Here is a 24,708-nt window from a genome sequence, read left to right on the forward strand (position 1 = left end):
AAACATTATGATTTTTTATACTATTTATTTATTTATTTATTTATTTATTTATTTATTTATTTAATATCCAAATTAGTTAGCATATAGTGCAACAATGATTTCAGGAATAGATTCCTTAATGCCCCTTACTCATTTAGCACATCCCCCCTCCCACAACCCCTCTAGCAACCCTCTGTTTGTTCTCCATATTGAAGAGTCTCTTATGTTTTGTCCCCCTTCCTGTTTTTATATTATTTTTGCTTCCCTTCCCTGATGTTCATCTGTTTTGTATCTTAACATCCTCATAGGAGTGAAGTCATATGATATTTGTCTTTTTCTGACTAATTTTGCTTAGCATAATACCCTCTAGTTCCATCCATGTAGTTGCAAATGGCAAGATTTCATTCTTTTTGATTGCTGAGTAATACCCCATTGTATGTATACCACATCTTCTTTACCCATTCATCCATCGATGGACATGTGGGCTCTTTCCATACTTTGGCTACTGTTGATAGTGCTGCTATAAACATTGGGGTGCATGTGCCCCTTTGAAACAGCATATCTGTATCCCTTGGATAAATACCTAGTAGTGCAATTGCTGGGTTGTAGGGTAGTTCTATTTTCAATTTTTCGAAGAAGCTCCAAACTGTTTTCCAGAGTGGCTGCACCAGCTTGGATTCCCACCAGCAGTGCAAAAGAGATCCTCTTTCTCTGCATCCTTGCCAACATCTGTTGTTGTAAGGGTTGTTAATGTTAATGTAACTGTGAGGTGGTATCTCATTGTGGTTTTGATTTGTATTTCCCTGGTGATGAGTGATGCTGAGCATTTTTTCATGTGTCGGTTGACCATCTGGATGTCTTCTTTGGAGAAGTGTCTATTCATGTCTTTTGCCCATTTCTTCACTGGATTATTTGTTTTTTGGGTGTTGAGTTTGATAAGTTCTTTACAGATTTTGGATACTAATCCTTTATCTGACATGTCATTTGCAAATATCTTCTCCCATTCCGTCAGTTGCCTTTGTTTTGCTGATTGTTTTCTTCATTGTGCAGAAGCTTTTTATTTTGATGAGGGCCCAGTAGTTCATGTTTGCTTTTGTTTTCCTTGCCTCTGGAGACCTGTTGAGTAACAAGTTGCTTCAGCCAAGGTCAAAGAGTTTTTCCTGCTTTCTCCTTGAGGATTTTGATGGCTTCCTGTCTTATGTTTAGGTCTTTCATCCATTTTGAGTTTATTTTTGTGTAAGGTATAAGAAAGTGGTCCAGGTTCATTCTTCTGGGTGTCGCTGTCCAGTTTTCCCAGCACCACTTGCTGAAGAGACTGTCTTTATTCCATTGGATTTTCTTTCCTGCTTTGTCAAAGATTAGTTGGCCATACATTTGTGGGTCCATTTCTGGGTTCTCTATTGCTACATTGATCTGAGTGTCTGTTTTTGTGCCAGTACCATACTGTCTTGATGATTACAGCTTTGTAATACAGCTTGAAGTCCGGGATTGTGATGCCTCCTGCTTTGGTTTTCTTTTTCAAGATTGCTTTGGCTATTCGGGGTCTTTTCTGGTTCCATACACATTTTAGGATTGTTTGTTTTAGCTCTGTGAAGAATGCTGGTGTTATTTTTATAGGGATTGCATTGAAAATGCAGATTGCTTTGGGTAGTATTGATATTTTAACACTATTTGTTCTTCCTCTCCAGGAGCATAGGATATTTTCCCATTTTTTTGTGTCTTCTTTAATTTCTTTCATAAGCTTTCTATAGTTTTCAACGTTTATTTATTTTTGGGACAGAGAGAGACAGAGCATGAACGGGGGAGGGGCAGTGAGAGAGGGAGACACAGAATCGGAAACAGGCTCCAGGCTGTGAGCCATCAGCCCAGAGCCTGACGCGGGGCTCGAACTCACAGACCGCGAGATCGTGACCTGGCTGAAGTCGGACGCTTAACCGACTGCGCCACCCAGGCGCCCCAGCTTTCTATAGTTTTCAGTGTATAGATTTTTCACCTCTTTGGTTAGATTTATTCCTAGGTATTTTATGGTTTTTGGTGTCATTCTGATTGTTTTGACCAAAATAAACTATACAAAGGCATGTAGATATAAGATTACCAGTAATAACCTAGGCAAGAAATGATGGTGGTATAGACCAGGATAGTGGCAGTCATTGTGGTGAAAAGTGGTAGGATTCTGGACATAATTTGAAGTTACAGCAAAATAAATTTCTTGACCAACTGAAAATTGGGTGTGAGAGAAGCAGAAGATGACCCTAAGGCTTTTGGACTGAACTAGCAGAAGGATGAACTTTGCTGTCAAGTGAGAAGAAGGCTGTCAAGGAAGTGAGATTCTGGGGGGGAAGATCAAGAGTTCAGACCTGTTGGTACAAGATGTCTATTGTGACATCCAAGTGGAGATACCAAGTAAGTGTGTGGTAAGGAAATTCAGGAGAGAAATGAGAACAGCAGATAATATTTATGAATCATCCACACACACACACACACACACAGAATTTAAAGCCAAGAAACTGGATGACATAACCAAAGTAATGAGGAAACAGATGAAGGTATATCCACACACGTGCTTTGTATGTGCCATTATTTATTTGACAAATGCCCTAGCTATGAACATTTAAGCTATTTCTAATCTTATGTAATTTGAAACAATGCTTTAATAAAAAAATTTGTGCATATATCACTTTGCCCATGTGAAAGTGTAAGAAGAGTAAATTCCTAGATGTTGAATTACCAGGTTTGAAGGTGTATTTTAAATTTTGGAAGTTACTGTGAATTCACTCTTGAATGAGATGGTCACAATTTACAATGCCACAAACAGTATGTTTCCTCACACCCTGGAGAAGACTTCTGTGACCACACTTTCAGATCTCTGTCAATATTTTAAGAGAAATACAGTACTTCTTTTTTATTATCATTTTCATTTCTTAAATTTAGTAATTATGAGAAACTTTTAATATTTTTCCAACTTTACTGAGGTACAATTGCCATATAACTATGCAAATTTAAGGAGCACAACATAATAATTGGATACCTGTGTATCTTGTAAAATTATTACCATAATAGAGTTAGTTAACACCTCCATCAACTCACACAATAACTCGTGTGTGTGTGTGTGTGTGTGTGTGTGTGTGTGTGTGGTGAGAACATTTAAGATCTGCTTTTTTTTTCAACTTTCAAATACATAATACAGTATTATTAACTTTAGTCACCATGTTGTACATTAGATCCCAGATCTTATTCATCAATTTTTCACATTTTTAAAAGCCATTTATGTTTTCTTTTCTACAAGTGACTGTTCAAGTCCTGTGTTAATATTTATACAGGTCTCTTTCTTATTGGTTTATAAGAGTCTTGTATAAATTAAGAAAGTAATACACTGCTACATGTATTGCAAGTATCTTTTCCTGTTGACAGTTAATTTTTTAGATATATTTGTATTTTCATTTTGTTCATTTAAATCTTTCATCTTTCTAGCACTAATTTGTGTGTAAGTTATGAGGTATAGCTTCTACTTTATGTTTTTCCCAAGTAGCCATTGGTACCCATACAATTTATTAATAATACAACTTTAATTATTTGAATACAATCTTAACCACTAACTATATTTCCAAGTACTTTGGAGTCTATTTTTGGACTTTATATTGTTCTATTTATCTGTCAAATCACTGTTAGCACGAAACTGCTTTATCTAATGGGGCTTTATTATAATTTTGTATTTTATAGGCCTACTTCCCTCTTCTATGTTTAATTTTCCTATACATTTTAGCATTCATCTTAAGCCCTTTTTTAAAATTGAGATTACATTAAAAATAAGTTAGGGAGAATTGACATCTTTCCATATTAAATTTTCTAAACCAAAAAGAGGATTATATCTTTCCATTTACTTAGGTTTTATTTTCTGTCTCTTAGTAGCATTTTGAAGTTGTATTCACATAGCTCTTACATATGCTTCTTAAGCTTATTCTAGTGTGTTATGTATGCTTTGTTGCTATAAATGGGAACTTTTATCCATTCATATTTTCACACTGGTTGCCTCTGTATACTAATTTTGTAACTGCCATATAATTGAATTTTCTTATTGTTTAAAATAGTTTTTAGATTTGAGTTCCATGGGTTTTCCAAGTAAACAATTATCTACTAATAATGATAATCTTGCTTTTTTTCTTTCCTGTATATGTACTTTGGCTCCTTTCTTTGGCTAATTATATTAGCCAATTCTACCAGGACAATTACATAATTGTAGTAATCTTACATACTTTTAAAAACCCAAATTTCCTACCAGAACAACCAATGTCTTCTCTAATTAAAATAGAACTTTCAGTTGAATGAGTTCATGTATTTTTCAAGACATGCAGAAGTGATTCACGTTTATTTAAATAGACTTCTTCTGCAGAAGCTACCAAAAAGAAATGTTTATTTGTAATCACCTTCATATACTAAACTGTTTAATACATTATCATAATCTTTCAACTGGAATTTGCCAAGAAAGGGCTTCTGGATTGATGAGAAAGAAATAAAGACACAGCATTTCACCAAACATAATAGATTCATTCCGTACACTAATTACTAGGGCAAAATTTGTAAAGGATGAATGAACATCATGCTTGAATGAATTACAGTAATAACACTGTGATTAGGTTCAATATTAAAATACTATAGTATTTAATGAGATAAATCTTCAACTTGAAGGTTTACATTTTAGACAAAATTCAGCAAAGGAAACAATTCTATTTTGAATAAGCCTAAACTAAGGCAAAAACTACCTTTTCCTGTTTTTTTTAAGAAAAAAAAATTTTTTAAACAAAGATAATCTTTTAAAGGCATGAAAACATTTAAATTTACTATTGCAGCCAAAAGTCAAGTAAGATAATTAGATTAACAAAGATTTTTTCAAAACCAAGTGGTATTGAAAATAGGATTCAAACTCAAGCAGAAAGTAACTGCCATTCAAACTCACTCTATCAACTGCAATGTGGAGGTGTTTAACACTTGACTGAAACCTACAGCAACTCTTGTGACTTTCCTGATAACTCTTGGATAATAAAATGTCCCAGAGTTACTTATTTAGTTCCCTGAAATTCAAAAACTACAATGTCTACTTGCATGTAAGAAACAAAATTCCAAAACTGCATTTGAAGTTAAAGCTCCTGTTCCTCCTCAAGCTAGGGACATACTGTAGGCTAAAGTGGTCCTCCTTTTCCTCCATGTGTTTCTCTTTCTCTCCCCACATCTTCTGGCTTCTCTGGGATTGAAAAGATTTGGTGTGGAGAATGGAAGAGAAATTGCAATAAATATTTTTGACTGCTACATAGCAGTTTGGGGGTGGTGCTTTCTAGGCTTAAAGCATTTTTTTTATTGTGGGGTGCTTTGTTGGTTTTTGGAGAATGTTTTCTACCAACTAGGAACAACTTCCCTGACAGAGGAGATCTTTCTTGAGCTGGCTGCTTTCAATCAACCCCCTACCCCATTACCACTTTTTCTGTATTGCTCTGTCTAGATTTCACGGGAGCAGGAAGCCATCTTTATTTTTTTTAATTTTTATTTTTTTTCAATATATGAAATTTATTGTCAAATTGGTTTCCATACAACACCCAGTGTTCATCCCAAAAGAGGCCCTCTTCAATACCCATCATCCACCCTCCCCCCCCACACCCCCCATCAACCCTCAGTTTGTTCTCAGTTTTATATAAGAGTCTCTTGTGCTTTGGCTCTCTCCCACTCTAACCTCTTTTTTTTTTTTCCTTCCCCTCCCCCATGGGTTTCTGTTAAGTTTCTCAGGATCCACATAAAGTGAAAACATATGGTATCTTTCTCTGTATGGAGGAAGCCATTTCTAGAAGACCCTTCTAAAATGACTACTCAGGTGCCTGGGTGGCTCAGTCGGTTAAGTGTCCGACTTCGGCTTAGATCATGGTCTTACAGTTTGTGGGGTCAGGCTCTGTGCTGACAGCTCAGAGCCTGGAGCCTGCTTCAGATTCTGTGTCTCCCTCCCTCTCTGCCCCTCCCCTGCTCACACTCTGTCTCTCTCAAAAATAAATAAACATTAAAAAAAATTAAAATGACTACGATTCTTTTTCCCATGTTGCCTGCATCCTCTCTCCCCCAAACCATGGGAATGCTGGCCATTCTCAGTGCCTCTAAATCTTTTCATTCTGTTGCTAGACCTGATAACCAGGCACTCTCACTCAGATTACTCAGAGGAAAGCACCAGTATGTTGTGTTGCTCAAGCTCAAGAGTACACACATCATGCTCTCAAAAAATCCCTCATACAGGAAAATGAACATCTTTCCTTTTCACAAAATGGGTAGTGAGGAGGTATAGGGAAAATGCCATAGAATATCATTACTTTCTCCAAAGAAATTCCTGTATGTTCAACCTCAAACCTTTTTTTTTTTTTTCAACGTTTATTTATTTTTGGGACAGAGAGAGACAGAGCATGAACGGGGGAGGGGCAGTGAGAGAGGGAGACACAGAATCGGAAACAGGCTCCAGGCTCTGAGCCATCAGCCCAGAGCCCGACGCGGGGCTCGAACTCACGGACTGCGAGATCGTGACCTGGCTGAAGTCGGACGCTTAACCGACTGCGCCACCCAGGCGCCCCCAACCTCAAACCTTTTATATCCTTGCATAAATTAGGCAAAGGGCTGCCAAGCCAGTTTTAGCCCCTCCTTTGCAATGTGAAAGTCTTGTACCTTAGTTTGCAATGTGAAAAGTTATTTTTGTCTTCATCTTTTGTAGTCTTAAAGACTTAATGTATTTCACTAAAACCTGAATATATTTTAATGTTAAAACTTCCAAATTTTCTCCCACCCCAAAACAAACAAAACACAGAAAAGTTTTCAAATATACTTGTTTAAGAAGGAAATTTTAAACGCAGCTCTTTAGCAAACTTTCAAGGTTATAAAGTGAAGGATTAAGATCAATAACTTTACGTAAGATCATAGAAAGGACAGGACATCTTCAAATCCCAGTAAATTCTATGATGCAAAGACAGAATATCAATTCCTTTGTTACATTTATATTACTGTGGCAACTTGAGGTTTATCAATCAGTTTATTAAATTTAGGGTGAAGGGGAAAAATAAGTAATCATAGAGAAAAAGAAGTAATCATCATGGAAAGAAAAGGAAGACTCACAGTCTAAAAATTTGTGTGAATTTATGAATGTAAATAAGAGATTCTTGATAGATGTATTCTTGGTGGATGAATAAACATGTAAATATTTGGAGTAAGGATGAGGTTTGAGACTCTGACAGATGGTTAGACAAGGAAGACAGTACCCTGTGTCTGGGAAAATTCCCAGCTATGTCCAAAACTGAAAAGGTTGTAAGGTACTGTTTTATGTGATCTTGTTTCAACTGAGTGTTATTGGCTGACTGAAAGGACTTAATATCATTTTTACATTTCCCAGGATTTGAGGAAGAAATTGAATGTCCCTTTTCATTGAATAAGGTTTGTGCTATCACCACATACTAGTATGGAGTGGCAGAGTCAAAGAAAATAATGTATATGTGCCTGTTCACCCAGGAAAGCCAGAGGAGTGAAATCTGCAATCCAGCAGAAATTCGTATCTTTTGTTCCTTTGTATTTTAAGATTGCTTCCCCACCTATGAGTTATTCAAAGTACAAAAACCTGAAGCTCTAGCAGGATAAATCTTATGCTTCAAACTTGAATGTGTAAGCAGTGTTCCATTACCAATTTTTGCTAAATAAAAATCAATGTAATATCCCACATCCAACAAGGATAAGAAATTTGATCTCAGGCATTTGGGAGCCACCCCTTACTTTCCTTAGGTTCCTATAAATTGGAAAGAAATATATGATGCCTGAAGAGTGAAGACAGATCATTATTCTACAACCCATAGTGGTTTCAAGAATAACAACATTGTTGTTCCAGTCCCTTGAAGTCAGACAGTCTAACAGCTTCTTTGCCACACTGAGGCAAAAGAAGCTTTTTGGAAGTTGGGAACCTTGATGGCATGAGTTCAGCATCCCTCTGGGTGACACAGTGCCATTTTCCTCTGAGGTACTGCTGCTGCCCAGGGCACTGACAGACTTTGTCCTCTTCCAAGTCAGAGAGGCTCTTCTCTGCACAGATGCCCCTGCCCGTCCCTCTCAGAGGCACTGACTTCTCTGTACCCAGTCCACCCTTCCCACCCTTGAGGGACTCAGGTCAGGAAGACAGGCAAGCTCTGCTTTTGATCTCTACAACAGAAAATTCCCCTGAGACCGGGGAGCACCAGGGGCCTGACTACCTTTTAGAATAAATGAAATGGGAAGACACAATCAAAACAAGTATTATCAACCACCCATTGGTGTTTGGTTGGCTGTGGGGAAGAATTTCTTCGCTAAGGGACTTTGAGTATTAGAATAGATAGGTCCTCCTCCCTCCTCTCCCCTTGGCACCCTGCTTCCTTATCCCCCCTATTACTTTCCCTTCATTTTCCCCCACAGCACTCATCAACAACTAACATACCTTATCTTTCATTATTGTCATTTATTTGTTTACTATGGGTCTTACCCTATTAATTTAAGTCTCATGAGGGCATTTGAATTTTGTCTGTTTTATTTACATCTGAGCCTAGAAGAGTCACAAACAATAGGAGCTCAGTAAGTGTTATTAAAAATAGATTTTTTTTTTGTTCAGGGTGGCATTGATACAATCCAGTCAGAAAATTGGAGATGAAAATGAAAAGCTACTATATTTTAATCCTGAATTATGTGATTAACCCTAGAAAAGGAGAAGAAAAATTTATAAACATGATAACTATCAAAGACAATACAGAACTTCAGTTTTTATACAGAATTCAGATCTGTAAAATATTTCATGGGCCCATTGATTTAGCCCATGATATTAGTAGTATATATTTTCTTAGGAAAAAGAGTGTGTCTAATTTCAAGTCCTTTAAATATGCAAAAACTCATACCTAATTTTAAAACTAAAGTAATTCAATCAAATGATTTTTAATGTGACCTATTTTGGGGAGGGTAGAGTCTCACTACAATTCTGTAGATACAACAGTAACATCTATGATCCAAAATTATCATTCTGGCTATATCAATATTAAAGTTAACTGCAAAATAAGTACTTATAATTTACAAAATGTATTTTTTACACACAACGTTCAGCATATATTAAAGACCTGAAAAACTAGAATCATAGGTACTTAGCCTACTTTATTGAGCTTCATAAATTCACTGAAATGACTTCACATATTGACCATTACTTTAAGTTATTTCTTACATAATATGTCTTTAGAAACATAAGGATATAATTCATACATTTCATAATCTAAAAAAATACAAAATAATTTTCCTTTGGGATGCATCTCCACTAAATGTTTGGGGATCAACACTACTGCCTATTCTAAGGTATTCTGCCTAGTGATTTACGTTAATTGCTGCTATTTATACATTCAAACTTGCAGTGCAGCTCGCTGACTCTAACCATGCATTGCCCTGATGCATGGTTCTATTTACTATCTCATCAAAGCTATCGCTCTTCTCCTCTGTTGGGAAGATTGTTTTCACTTACAGCAATTCAGTAGAAAGTTAATCACAAGGATATCTTGTCCTCCTTAAATTGGATTTCTCCAAAAGCAACCAGTAATCCAGACAGTAAGAACATTCCTGTTCCTTGGATGCACACTAGAAGATGGTCAGTCACAGCACACCCATGTGCATCACACACTCCTTGGCTTCCTAATACCCTCCACTCTCATCTCTCATCTTTAACATAGGCTCATAGAATCTTCATATAATCAACTCTGGATTATTTAGACAGTTTATTCCAATTTTTGAACACCAGAAGCAAATACTGCTTTTAAGATCTTATTTATTGTTTACTCTAAGTTTCCAAAGACGTAAATAGGAATTTTGCTTACTCTAATTCAGCAGGGTTTTAAGATGAAAATAATTTATGTCCCCCTCTCCCCACACTAACGTTAAGTGTGAACTAGCTAGATTGACAAAAAAAAATAAAAAAGTTCTAGTTCTGTTTAGTCTGATCCTTCACAGAGATCTGAGAGACTATGTATCACCCCTGAGAGATAATACTGAGAATGCAAAGAATACTAGGGGAGAAATTAGGAAGAAAGAATAAGGAAATCTGAGAGTCCAATTAAAGTACGATTCCATTACTTGGCTTGAAATATTGGGAAATATTACCAAATATAACCAAAACAGGAACTGAGTATTCCTTGCAAAGCTGGGTATAGAGGGAGGGATAGGAAACCAAGCAGTTTAAAATAGTCTGAATGGAAAATGAAAAAATTGCAGGCTATGATATAAACTTTTTATTAACATATATTTACTAACATAATGTCTATTTACTTAGATATTGAATATATAAGTTCTTTTCCTATTAGGATAGACAACTACTATATGCTGTGGTTATTATTTTTTTAAGAAGTCTCAGTCTGACACTTTAGGCTGGTCTATTATTTACACTGACATCCTTCTGAAAACAATTTTTATACAAACAATACATCGGTCATTTAGTGTGATGGACCTGAAATCAGATTTTGAGAGGAGAGAAAAAGTCTTAAGAGGGCTCCAGGTGTCATTGCAGGGAGAAAATCAACCAACACCAAAGGAGAGAAACTATTTAAATGGACAGGGGAGTCTAACATCACAATTTTGCTAAAGATTTGTCTGGCTTGTTTAGCACCACAAACTCATAAACACATTTACACATTTCACACACACACACACACACACACACACACACACACACACACACTAAAAATATACATTTTGGCGGTGCCTGGGTGGCTCAGTCAGTTAAATGTCTGACATCAGCTCAGGTCATGATCTAATGGTTTGTGAGAGTTCAAGCACCACAGTAGGCTGTCTGCTGTCAGCACAGAGCCTGCTTTGGATTCTCTGTCCCCCTCTCTGTCTGCCCCTCCCCCACTTGCTCTGTCTCTCTCTCTCTCTCTCTCTCTCTCAAAATAAACTTAAAAAAATAACATTTTCATAAACACCTTCTTTAGCTAATTCTAATAAAGATAGAAAGTAGGTATTTATGGTAAGATAGCCTGCTATATAGTGGTTCTTCAGATTCACCAAGGAACTATATAGATTCACAGAACACTCCCCAGTATGTAGGTTCAGGAATAGCTAGATAGATATGCACACATGTGTGTGTATTTTTTATCCTAGTTTTATTGAGAAATAATTAACACCCATCACTGCAGAAGTTTAAGGTAAGCTGCAGGATGTTTTGCTTTACATACATCGTGAAATGGTTACCGCAATAGGTTGGCTAACATCCATCTTCTCATATAGATACAATAAAAAGAAAAGAAAGAAGAAAAAAATTGTTTTCCATATGATGAGAATTCTTAGGATTTATTCTCTTAACAACTTTCCTATAAATCACACAGCAGTGTTAGCTACAGTCATCATGGTGTACCTTATAACCCCTAGTACTTACTGATCTTCTACTGGAAGTGTGTATGTACCCTTTGACTACCTTCTTCAGTTCCTTCCTCCCACCCTCCACTTCTGATAATCACAAATGTGATCCCTTTTTCTGAGTTTGTTGTTGTTTAGATTCCATATGTAGGTGAGGTCATATAGTATTTGTCTTTCTCTGTCTGACTTATTTCACTTAGCATAATTCTTTCAAAGTCTATTCCTGTTGTCACAAATGGTAGAATTTCCTTATCTTTTTTAATGGCTCAATAACAAAGAACAGTAATGTTTTTAAAGAGCTCTATGGGATAATGTGATACTGAGCAATTTTGGGAACCAACAGTAGAGTATAAAACAAAAACAAAAAAACAAAAACACAAATCCTGGCATCAAGCACCGATGTTTGTATTAAATGATAACCAATTACTTCTAAGGTTACAAGAGAATAAAATAAATACTAAGCTTTAATGACAGCCATGGAGAGGTTCTAAATCTGTGGCCAGGAATCAATACACTAAACATGAAGAAAAAAGCTTTTACACCTTTGTCAAACTTTGAAAAGTTCTGGTTTATGGTTAAGTTAATTAATCAAGTAGGCTGAATTAACAGCATGATATCAGTAAGAAGGACTTTGGGATACTCCAGTTTACAGATGATAGCTTATTATAAATTTGGTATGCTACTGAAGATTAGAAGCAGATGGCTCAATAAAATGTCAAGAAGGTTGACATATAATGTAAAAACCTGGAGTTTGTAATCAGAAGACCTAGGCTTCAGTCCCAGTTCTGTTGCTGTGTGATCTCAGGCAAGTCACTTAACCTAAGCTTCAACTTTCTTAACAATGAATGAAGATCACATGCGATAGTGTATGTAAAAAGTACTTTATAAAATGTAAAGCATTTTTTGAATGTCCATTAGTAATGTCATAAGTGATCAGAACATAAATATTTATCATTTGGTCTATGCAATCCTAGAAAATGAGATAGGAACTCTATTCACAGTAGGGAGGAGTTGACTGAGTATACATTTTATTTCTGTTGGAGTTCTATTAAAGAGTCTATTACTAATTAAAAAATTTTTTTTGATGTTTTTATTTATTTTTGAGAGAGAGAGAGAGAGAGACAGAGAGGCAAGAACACGTTGGGGAGGGCCAGAGACAGAGGGAGGCACAGAATCTGAAGCAGGCTCCAGGCTCTGAGCTGTCAGCCCAGAGCCCAATGCATGGCTCGAACTTGTGAACCATGAGATCATGACCTGAGCTGAAGTCGGATGCTTAACCAGCTGAGCCACCCAGGCACCCCTATTATTAATTTTTTAAGTTACTAATTCAATCAATGCTTCTGTAGTATTAGGTGTCAAGTACAGTTTTAAGCACTTCACAAACAACTCATTTTAACTTCTTAACAAGCTCAGGAGGTGGGTACTATTGTTATCTTCATTTTACAAAAGAGGAAACTGAGGCACTGAGTTTAGAACTTGCCCAAGCTCATATAGCTAGTAAGTGACAGAGCTGGAATTCATACACATCAAGCTCCAGAATTCATGGGCTCTACCACTATAAAATTTCATTTCAATAAAAGGCAAGTCTGTTTCACAAATCTCAAAGACGGTGTTATGAAAAGGCTCATAGCCCATATCATAAGAAATACAGTGTACTGAAAATAACAGAAAACTGCCATCTGGATTTTCTGTATCAGGTCATATTTACACTACTTAGGAAAATTTTTTCTAGGATTATTATCAGTAGTTGAAAACTTAAATCACCATTGAACATATGGTTAAATATTAAATTTTATGTTACATATATTTGATCCCAATTTTTAAAAAGAATCAAAAACTTAAATCAACTTTATTTATTACGTACAGTTTAAAGAATTTTACATATTCTGATTCCAAGTTGTAGACTTTTATTTTGCAAAACTAAGTATATCACTGAGTCTACAGCAAGAGAGCTGCTGTAAATACTGCTATGTAAAATGACAGTATTAGTAACAAATTGTTAGTAATGAAGTATTACTAATATATTGATGAAATAGAGCACAGGAAGCAAAGTGAGCACTGAGCCAATAGATAATTTTTAAGGCCTCTGCTCATCTAAAGCACTGCTCTAGCTAGGCTGCCTGTTATAGCTAGGGACATTCAACAGAACTGGGAAAACAGGTTTAAATCAACCAGGAAAATAACATGTGCTTATTTATCCCGGGCTTAAAAATGCCAGGATTGGTCTAACAGATTTTAAGCAACAGTATGTATGGTTATCAAGACCTGGACCTAAAGGAAAGTTAGTTGGATGCTATTTTCTTTTCTTTTTTTTTTTAAGTAGGCTTCTCGCCCAGCACAGAGCCCAATGTGGGGCTTGAACTCATGACCCAGCGATCAAGAACTGAGCTGAGATCAAGAGTCAGATACTTGGGGCGCCTGGGTGGCGCAGTCGGTTAAGCGTCCGACTTCAGCCAGGTCACGATCTCGCGGTCCGTGAGTTTGAGCCCTGCGTCGGGCTCTGGGCTGATGGCTCAGAGCCTGGAGCCTGTTTCCGATTCTGTGTCTCCCTCTCTCTCTGCCCCTCCCCCGTTCATGCTCTGTCTCTCTCTGTCCCAAAAATAAATAAACGTTGAAAAAAAAAAAAAAAGAGTCAGATACTTAACCAACTGAGCCGCTCAGATGCACCATATCAGAAGGAATATTTTAGAAAATTATTCGTTAAATAGAAATCCACATTATTTCATGTGTTCCTTCAACCTTATGGGGATGGCCAAATCAAAATGATAGTAAAAGTCTGTTGGTTCAGACTGAGCCACCCAGGCATCCTGGTTGTGATTTTCTGCCCCACATTTGCTTGTTTATTTTTAATAGAATATGTTTATGGGAAAACAATAGTTGTATTTATTACAAACAGATGCCCAGATTCTGCTTCATGATAGAATCATAAAAGCAGGTGGGAGTTCTAGAAGAGGATGGCTAAATATGTGATGCAGAATCAGCACATATTCTGGGAGCTAAACAAATGGTAAGTAAGTCGTAATTCTGAAATTTATTTTCAAAGTTAGTCCAATCAGTATTGTTTAGGGTTTAGCGATAATGGGTTTTGTCTGAGTCATAGACTGGTCCTGGCTTTTGGCTAGAAGATGTGATACAATTAATCAATATGTGGGGGAATTTTTTAAAAACAATGAAAAAAGAAAGTTAATAGATCAATTGTAAACTTTCAGTTATATGATTATGAGTTTTGAACTTCACAATTCCCTAATGGAAGAATGTACCAAAAAGTTACTCCACTACTATTTACAAATTTAAGAACATCAACCTAAAAGAGTGATTTTATTTATTTTACATTTTTTAATGTTTGTTTATTTTTTGAGAAAGAGAGAGACAGAATGCAAGTGAGGGAAGGGCAGAGAGAGAGGGAGACACAGAATCTGAAGCAGGCTCCAGGCTCTGAGTTGTCAGCACAGAGACCGACACAGGGCTCAAACCCACAAACCATGAGATCATGACCTGAGCCAAAGTTAGACAGACATTCAACCAAATCAGCCACCCAGGCACCCTAAAGACTCATTTTAAAGCAGGCTTACTAATAAGGGATATGACTCTGAAGGCAATTTAGTAAGCCTCATATTTTGGCTTATGAACAATGATCTGATTCTGATTTCTTTAACAGAAACTAAACACTTCTAGAAAATTGAGAAAGCTATATATTGGAATTTCCTAGAAAAGATTACTACTGTTCCAGTGAAGAGTCAATATGAGAAACCTAGGTGATACTTAATACATTTTTCATGCATTTGATGATGGGAAAGGTAGCCACTTGTTCTATGCTTTATAATCTGAGTATAAAGTTGGTCGTATTATTTGAATTTGGACTTTTTAACTTCAGTAGAAGTTCACAGCTATCTAAATTCATAAGAGATGAAGTCGGAAGATGACAGAGGTGAATTCAAGAATTTATTTGGAGCAGCAAAGTCAGCATACATAAATGTGAGTGAATCAAAAAGCAGAAATAGAGATAGGGAAAGAAACTGGTTTCATTCAGTTGCAAAGAACATGAAAGATAATATTTCCTATTCTCCTTCCAAATTCCATCAAACAAATCCGAAGTATTCTCAAGACATTGCTGATATTGGGGACTATTCACTCACCAAGGAGTCAGATTAAGAAGGCTCTAACTTATCTCCTGCTTTCAATATTTCAGAGCACTTCTGTTTATAGTCAACTAGAAAAGCATTGCAGCAATGGCCTCTTTCAGTCATGTGCTAAAGAATTAAAGGATAAGATGATCAATTAGCTTTATTTCCTCCCATTTCTGGGAACATAATGTTAGTTGATAAAAAACACTAAAATTGTATCATTTTTCACATATGATCTTCATCAAAAGAAAAGATCTTTTCTCCTATCTTATTGTTCTTGGTATCTTTTTGGTACTCCTTTCTGTAGATGTGGGTTTCTAGGGAAAGGAAATAAATAATTTTAAATGTATACTTCACCTGTAGTTTCAGTGAAGAACATCAACTAATGTTTATTAAAAACCTACTACAGAGACTACACTAATTGTGATGAGCATTAAGGGATGTATAGAATTGTCAAATCACTATACTGTACACCTGAAACTAATATAACTTTGTAAGTCAACTATGTTTCTTTTTTTTTTTTTTTTAATTTTTTTTTCAACGTTTATGTTTTGGGACAGAGAGAGACAGAGCATGAATGGGGGAGGGGCAGAGAGAGAGGGAGACACAGAATTGGAAACAGGCTCCAGGCTCCGAGCCATCAGCCCAGAGCCTGACGCGGGGCTCGAACTCACGGAGCGCGAGATCGTGACCTGGCTGAAGTCGGACGCCTAACCGACTGCGCCACCCAGGCGCCCCTAAGTCAACTATGTTTCAATAATAATAATTTAAAAAGAACCTATTACATGACAAGCACTGTGACAAATGTTTTGCATGTATTATCTCAGCCTCTATAGTATCTTTAGGAGGCAGATACCATTATAACCTCCATTTTAAGATGAGGTATGTAAAGACTCAGTGACTCGCCTGTAGTCAATCATCTAGTAGGTAACACAGCCAACGTTCAAACCCAAAGAGCCTGGCTCTAGGGCTTGCCCTTTGAACTACTATGACAAGTTAATTTTTTTCCTAATATACATTACTACAAAAGTTTTCTTGGCATATTAGTCACAAATAAGGTCACAGTTATGGAAACATACTCTAATTTTCTTAACCTTTCTCCAGGCCAAGAACTAAAGAATGCTTAGAAAACAAGCACACAAATAAAAAATCTGAATCCGATAATACCAAATTTACAGCAAATTTTATATCAAATATGGAATTCATACAATAAAAACTTATGAGAATTTGCTTGTTATGCAGATTATTTGCAAGCAGGAACACGGTGCAAAAACACATATAGAGAAACGATCCCCAACTTATGATGGCTCCACTTAGAATTTTTCAACTTTACAATGGTGCAAAATGATACACATTCAGTAGAAATCATACTCTAGGTTTTGAATTTGGACCTCTTCCTGGGCTAGCGATACGTGGTGGATACTTTCTCATGATGCCGGGCAGTGGCAGCAAGCCATAGCTCCTGGTCAGGCCACAATCACTACAGTAAACAACCGGTACATTGACAACCATTCCATACCCATACAACTATGCTTTTTTTCACTTTCAGTATAGTATTCAATTACATGTAATATTCAACACTTTATTATTCACTAGGCTTTGTATTAGATGATTTTGCCCAACTGTGGGCTAATGTAAGTGTTCTGAGCACATTTAAGGTAGGCCACACTAAGCTATGATGTTTGGTAGGCTAGAAATATTAAATACATTTTGGACTCATGATATCTTCAACTTATTATGGTTTTATCAGAATGTAACCACACTATAAGAAATATGGGTTTTATATATATATATATATATATATATATATATATATATATATATGTATATATACATACACATACACACACACATATATATAATTGATATTACAAATGTAGTTTTCCATGGAGTTAGGTCAACAGATTTGCATCCAGTCTTATTCCATTACTCTAAGAGCAAAACACTGCCTGATGATCTAGTTATACACTAATTTGCTAATCCTTATTACAAACTACACTCTTAGAATTTGGATCCTAATAAGCAAAACACTTGCTCAAATAGATGTTAATCCATATTCACTTGTTATGATGATTGCAAATGTAATTTGAAAATATCAAGAGTTCTGCTTGGTCACTAGTCCTCCAAAGGGGAACAACAAGGGGCAAACAAAGAGCAAGTCTACCAGAGACTTCCACGATTCAACCTTTTAGAATTAAAAGATGAGAATTTTCCTCATTTTGTAGGCAAATGCGGGGAAAACATTCACAATAAACCAGGCCACTGCTGATGCATAAGTACTGGCATGGTATAGAAAGATAAATAATTTGGACTTTGGAGTTAGACAATGATTCTAATCATTATCTCATCTGTTGGTAGTTGAATGATGTTGGGCTAGACAAGTAGCCTGAATCTTGGTTTCTTTTATATGTCAAATAGTGACAATCTTCATGGGATTGCTATGAGACTTTAAAACTTATATGAAAAGGATCTACTCAACCCACGGCCTATGGCAGAGACTCATTGCATCTTTGCTGTCTGTGGGCTCTTTTAGTCATTTGAGTCATCACAGTGCATGTTGACATCGGAGCCCTTTGTTGGAGGATATTTATTAGACCCAATTTATATTCAATAAATTGATCATCAGTTGGTAAGTTCTACTCATATGTTTATCATTATACAGAAAAGAAATAAACTTACTTTATAAGTTACTACAGGGTAACAAGTTGTGTTATTTCTATTTACAGACTGGAAGATTTAGAGTACTATGATTTTAGTCATTTGGCCAAATTCTTCAGAGTACTGAAATTTCAAAATGGTCCATCTAAAGATACAAGTTACAAAGAACTGGGACATCCTTTGTGCCATCATTAGTGCATTTGTTGGAATAATCCCATGGGCTTAACTAAACAAGGCCTGTATCTTCTTCACTTTGCTTATCTGTTATCTGGTAGGGAGGGGGCAGTAGCAGTCATTCAGGGATCCAGGCTGAGAGAGTAGCAAATCGACATTTCAAACATTTTTGGTCACAGTGCCACGGGGAAAGTGAACTCTGGAGGATGTTGCCCTGCACACACTATGTGCTCAAAAAGGTGGCATTCATCAATTCCACACAACTCACTGGCCCCACCCCACCACAAGTATCAAATATGCAATTCTTTGTAATAGGAGGAAAGAAATCTGGAAATTTTTGGAGAGCATTATTAATGCTACTCCAATTAGGAAACAGAATTAGGAGTTGCAGAGCTCAACTTTAGCAATATGGCATTGCTCCTTGCTCATCTTCCTGGAAAATACAGGCAACTCCATAATATAATGGGTTAACACACAAATGATATCCAAAGACATAGTTGCATACCTACAGGTACACCCTACATACAGTAGTAAGCAGACCACTAGAATATAAAGCCAAAAAAATCCATTCACATCATGGACAAAATAAACCCTTAAATTTTGCATTGGAGCATCATAGCATCAGGGGTGAACTATCTATGTTTTCTTGGCAATATGAAAAACTAGAAAACTGCAGGCCAAGCAATCACTGGTTGGAGTGCATTATTTATGTCCTAGAAAAATTATAATGACTCTATACAACCAATAAGATGGATGATCAACTTAAACCTACTAAAAATTAAATTCAAATTATATATCAGCTTTATCAGCAATATCTATAAATTATGCAGAATGTTGAGTGACAGGAATGACCTTAAAGTTGTGTTCAATCAAACAGATTATTATGGGTGTGACATGTGAACATATGGCAGTAAGCATAATCACCAGGCAAACCAAAGTAAAAGACTAAGCAAAGAAATAGAAGCCAACAGGAAACAGTAAGCCATAACCAAAGTTATATTACTACACTAGTCAAGATAAAGCCAACAAAACTCTGCCTCAAGTTGAGAAAATTTAGTCTCTGGCCTACACATTAGATTCATCTGAGGAACTTGAAATTACTGAGGCCTGGCCCTACACCAAGAGATTCTGATCGAAATGATCCAGTAGAGTAGAGCTCAGGCATTGCCACATTGTTGTTGCTGTTGTCATTTTCTTGTTATTTTGTAAAGCTTTCTAATGCACAGCCAGGCTTCAGAAATGCTAAACTAAGTCATATAGTCTGTCAAGCTAAAAAATAAACTTGCAAATAATGGGTTCTGCAGACATGTATCTACTAAATACAAAAGAACAACATTTGGGTTAATTGGGGAAAGAACTGTATTCCGTGTATCAACTCTTAAAGAAAATAGCCATCTGGTACATGTTCATATTTATTTTAAGTAAGGGGGGAGATGGGTTTCAGCTGTCTATAGAGCTGCTGATTTTATAGTAAATGAAAAAATAACTGTATGAATAAACTAATATAAATTACAAATATACAATCTAAATATTGCCTTCAACTGCTTTCTAAAGTATATCCAGTGTATCTATGAGAAGTTTTATATGTTGGGGAAAAACTTATCCTCTATACCTATCAATAGGCAGTGACAGAGCTCTGTTGTGCTTTCAACGATAAAATTAGTAAGTCAGTGGTCCCATAAATATATCAACCAGGGGAAACTGACTATTCAAAAAAAAATTGACAAACATGAACTAAAAGAGTTAAATGTTTCATAATCTAAAATATAACAATATTTCATTTTCTCACAGGTGCATATAATGTCTTTGTAGGGTTACATATTTCTCTCCCACGTTAACATATACACTGCACTGTACTCCATATTTAGTGAAAACTCTTAAATATTTAATCACCTGTTAAACTAAGCTTATACAAATTAGGATAAAATGATGTTAAAATAATATATGAAATAAGAGTTGGGTTTAAGCAGTGAAAGTTATAAATCCTTTTCCAGTTTTAGAAAAAAAGATCAGACAACTTGTACAATGTGCATCCTCTTCCAATTCTAGAAAAATCTTTAAGTCCACATTGGCTACTATACAGTATTTTTCATGTGAGTGACCTTTTTTATGGAGGAAGGGGTGTGAACTTAATATCTGGATCAATGTGGTATAGTGTAGAGACAGAATATGATGCTATGGGAGCTCCAGTGAAGAAAGGACCATTAAAATATTAAATTTCTGGGAAGTCTAGACAAGAGAACTGTAGGTTGGGACTAATACTATCTCCATCTCCCAGGGACAGGGAAATCTCAGCTATCCCTGGATAATACATAGATTGAAATTATTCTTTTTCAACCAATTTCTCATATGTAACATTTTTGTTTACCATTTTTCTACCTTGGTTGGCAGGGTTTCTGGAGTCAACCTCCTTCATTTCTGTTTCTTGAGTAGTTTGGGGGCAATGAGGCTTCAATATGAGTCTTCCCATCCTGGTAAGTGGAGATCCTTAGATAGGCAGGAGTGGGGAATCAGAGCACAAAGGAATAATCTGACTTGTGCCAGCTGAATTAGGTAGAAGGGAATTAAAATTTTAGCCTTGAATGAAGAGACCCACAGAGAAAGTCACCCCTATTATTATCAGCTCCAAGGGAACAAGAAAAAGATACAGACAAAAAGAGTGAGACACACACACACACACACACACACACACACACACACACACACAAAAGAGCATGTAGGAAAGGTACCCTGAGTGACAGTAGAGAAGAGAACTGCCCAAGCCTGTGGGCACCCAATGGGTTATCTACCTAGAGTACCTGGCTAGCTGGGAGACTGGGGGAAGGAAAAGGGGAAATGAATATTTTTCTCTGTTCTCATCCTTGTTAGGGGTCTGCTTAATTTAAGGAGCCCTGAATTGATGGTCTTTGCAAGAATTTCCAAGTTTGCTTTAATGCTTTCAGAAGGTTAAAAACTTCTGGGTCCCGATGCTTGAGTTTAGCTTTGTTTAGCATCAGATTTTTTTCCTTGTCCCAGGGATTAATGGTATGCTCACTGGAATCAACTTAAATTAATCCTGACAGAATTCAAATCTTGAGAGAAATATTAGTTGAGACAATTTAAAAATTCACTTCTAGTTTTCACTTACATTTAAATATAATTTCTTAAGAATGCCTTGCTCTTTACCATATTGTCAAATGTCTAAGATTCTAAGGCCTGCTTCATGAGAGCTAGAAGGTTTTCCCGTCCTTTAGGAAAGGGGAGAAGGGCACAGAAGGGAGAACAATTCTTCCTGTCTTCTGTGGTTGCCAGCAGAAGTGGCTAGGAACACATCCAAAATGTCAAAGCAGAGAAGGTGCCTCACATTAAGATGACTGACTCACAACTACCATGGAATGAATGTATGTATGTTATTTCATGCTTAAATATTTTTATTAAAATGGCCTTCCATTCCAGTTTCTTTCAAGTTGCATGGAAAAAAGATAGTGCTTAGGCCAAAGATATAGTAAAAGCCTGTTTTAAACTACCTCAAATTTACACAGATTTACTTACACTGTGGATTAAATGGTGTGGTTTAAATGTACATTCACCTATATGTGTATTGGAACATATATATGCTTCACCATAAAATAGAAACAAAGGAATCCACATTTCTGACATCTATTTTTAAATCAGATTTCTAATGAAAGCATGGTTTTCAGATGAAAAGTTTCAATATTATAAAACAGACACAGATAATTGAATTGATTTATAATAACTAAACCAAACCCATGGAAATAGATCCACGTCACCTACTCTCATTAACCTGAGAGTCCAGCCTATTCATTAATTGTAGTGTGTGATTTAAAGTTTAAAAAGATACTGAAGGAGTTAGTATAATGAAATATTCTGTTTGAAATTTGAAACTCTGGTTGCATTCCACAATTAATTTTCCCTATGAGCTAGGGCTACAACTTAGAGTCTTCTCAAGGGAAATTTTAAAAAATTACCAACTGATAATCTTAAAATTGTTTCAAAAGGCAATTATGTAAAGTCCTCCATTGATTCATACTATATTGCCATTAGAAAAATAAAATTTAAAACTGCTCTAGTTTTCACACTTCCTTCGAAAAAACTTCTTTAAAAATCCAAATATTTGGTTTAAACAAATAGTATATACTATTTTGTTCATATAAGTATAAAACTAAATAATTATGTATCTTTTAGGTTCTGAGACAAAAATGGACATAACTAAAAACAAGCACAAGAAGAATAAAACTCGGATGTTACTGTACCTACCTTTAATGTGATACTATAATGTCCAACAAATGTTGCATTTATCCATGATCTTGAATGGGGATCACCCAGGAATTCTACGTGATACTGTTCAACATTTCCATCCAGGTCATAGGTCACATATTTCCCTTTAAAAGGATCTGGGCAAAGTATCCCTGGCCAGCTTTCAAAAGAAAGTAGTTTTAATTATTTTGATGCTTTAAAAAAAAAAGGCAGAAATCAATACATCTGTTCTAATCATATATCAAACTTTCTCCTAGGAATTTTTAAAACTCCCCCAAATTAAACATATTCATACTTGTATCCTTTAAAAGTAGGATATTCACTTGATAGATGTAATCAGTTGTATCTTTGTAGATATAGAAAGCTTTGGAAAAGTCACATATTTAAGATAAACATAAGATACAAGGAAAAAGAATTATAAGACAGAAGGATGATCTCCAGGATCTGTAAGAGACATTTAGTCAGGGCTAATAGGAAATGTAAGATTCATGGCAGCTTTGAATCAACTCTAACCAATCAGAAGGCTTAATTACTAAAATGTCAACCCACTGACAGTTTCTGACAGGGTAGAAGAGAGCTGGCCTGAGCCAAAGGGCTCAGGGCTGCCAAAGGGGTACTGGCAGCTTAGGCTGCGATAACACTAAAAATTCTAACTACTGTAGGAAATGCAGAAACAGAGCTCAGCAGTTCTATATTGCCCCTTCCTTGCATCTGCTCCACTGGAAGACCAAATTTCTAAAAATTTTTAGTTCTAGAAATAAGATTTATCCTTTACTAAAAATAAATCTTTAGAGGTATGTTCTTTCGTGACATAAACCTCTAGAAATTCCTTGATAGGTTTCATTTTTCCATTTGGCAAAAACATATAAATATATATATATATGTATATATGTATATATATCATATGTATATGTATGTTACATATATAAAGATATATATATCACACATATATATGTGATATATATAAAGATATATATATGTTATATATATAAAGGTATATATATCTGTATATGTATATAGATGTTTTTAAGATATATATATATATATACATCAATTAAGTTTTGACTGTTTTAGCAATCTTTTGAGACTCTGACCTACTGTTCGGAGACTAATGCAGGAAAGGAAGACAGCAAATAAGGTCAGGAAGCTGTGACTAAGGAATGCCAAGTTCTACTTCGGTTTGCAGCTCTCTTGTGAAAAAAGGTAGTCAGGTTCAAATGAGAAGATTCAGGCTCTTGTTCTGCCTTCTACCAGACAAGAGGCCTCAAGCAGGTAACTAAGCCTTGCTATGACTCTGGTTCCTCACTGTCCTAGTTATAAAATTCAAACAAGTACATGCTTTATACATTTTTTGGGTTTTGGCAAATCAAAATATTGTAGAGTGCCATCATTATGAACCAAACTGTGTTCCCCTCACCAAATTCACATGTTGAAGTCCTCATCTCCAGTATCTCAGAATGTGACTGTATTTGGAGATAGTGTCTTTAAGGAAATAACTAAGTTAAAAGGTGGGCCCGAATACAACATGACTAGTTTCCTTATAAAAAAGAATATTATGACACATACATGCACAAAGGGAAGACCATATGAAGAACACAAGGAGAAAACCATCCACAAACCAAGGTGAGAGTCTCAGAAGAAATCAACCCTGCTGACACACCTTGACCTGAGAATTTTAGCCTCAGAAGGGTAAGATAATAAATTTCTGTTATTTTTAAGCTACCTAGTCTTTGATACTTCATTATGGCAGCCCTAGCAAACTAATACAATCATATACAGTAAGATTGTTGGTATAAATGAGAAGTAGGAAGAATGATACAAAGCATTATTTTGCCGCATTTATTTAGAAACTGGACAAATTAGACATTTAGGTAATTTTAAAACCTAGAGGAAGCATACAAATCATGCTATAAAGAATCTGAAATCACAAAAATGCAAAATCTACAAATTTCTTGGGTTTGAGGACCATAGATGGTTGATCTTCTACTAAATTATCTACTGATATGAAAGTTACAAAGTCCTAAATATAGAAATACATCTACCATACCACTGTAAAAAAAAGTCTTTACAGATCACAAATAACACAATGTAAACTAACACA

At 35.8% G+C, this 24,708-nt stretch overlaps 1 protein-coding gene across 1 annotated transcript in view; it reads right to left on the bottom strand.

The window, feature by feature from the left end:
* Positions 1-24,708, bottom strand: part of ZCWPW2 (zinc finger CW-type and PWWP domain containing 2) — a 96,173-nt gene that overhangs the window by 61,912 nt on the left and 9,553 nt on the right. Inside the window, 1 exon segment of the mRNA XM_047876548.1 lies at positions 22,608-22,767. Coding sequence (XP_047732504.1) covers positions 22,608-22,767 — 160 coding nt within the window.

Source organism: Prionailurus viverrinus, chromosome C2 (genome assembly GCF_022837055.1).
Source record: "Prionailurus viverrinus isolate Anna chromosome C2, UM_Priviv_1.0, whole genome shotgun sequence".
NCBI classification, from domain to species: Eukaryota; Metazoa; Chordata; class Mammalia; order Carnivora; family Felidae; genus Prionailurus; species Prionailurus viverrinus.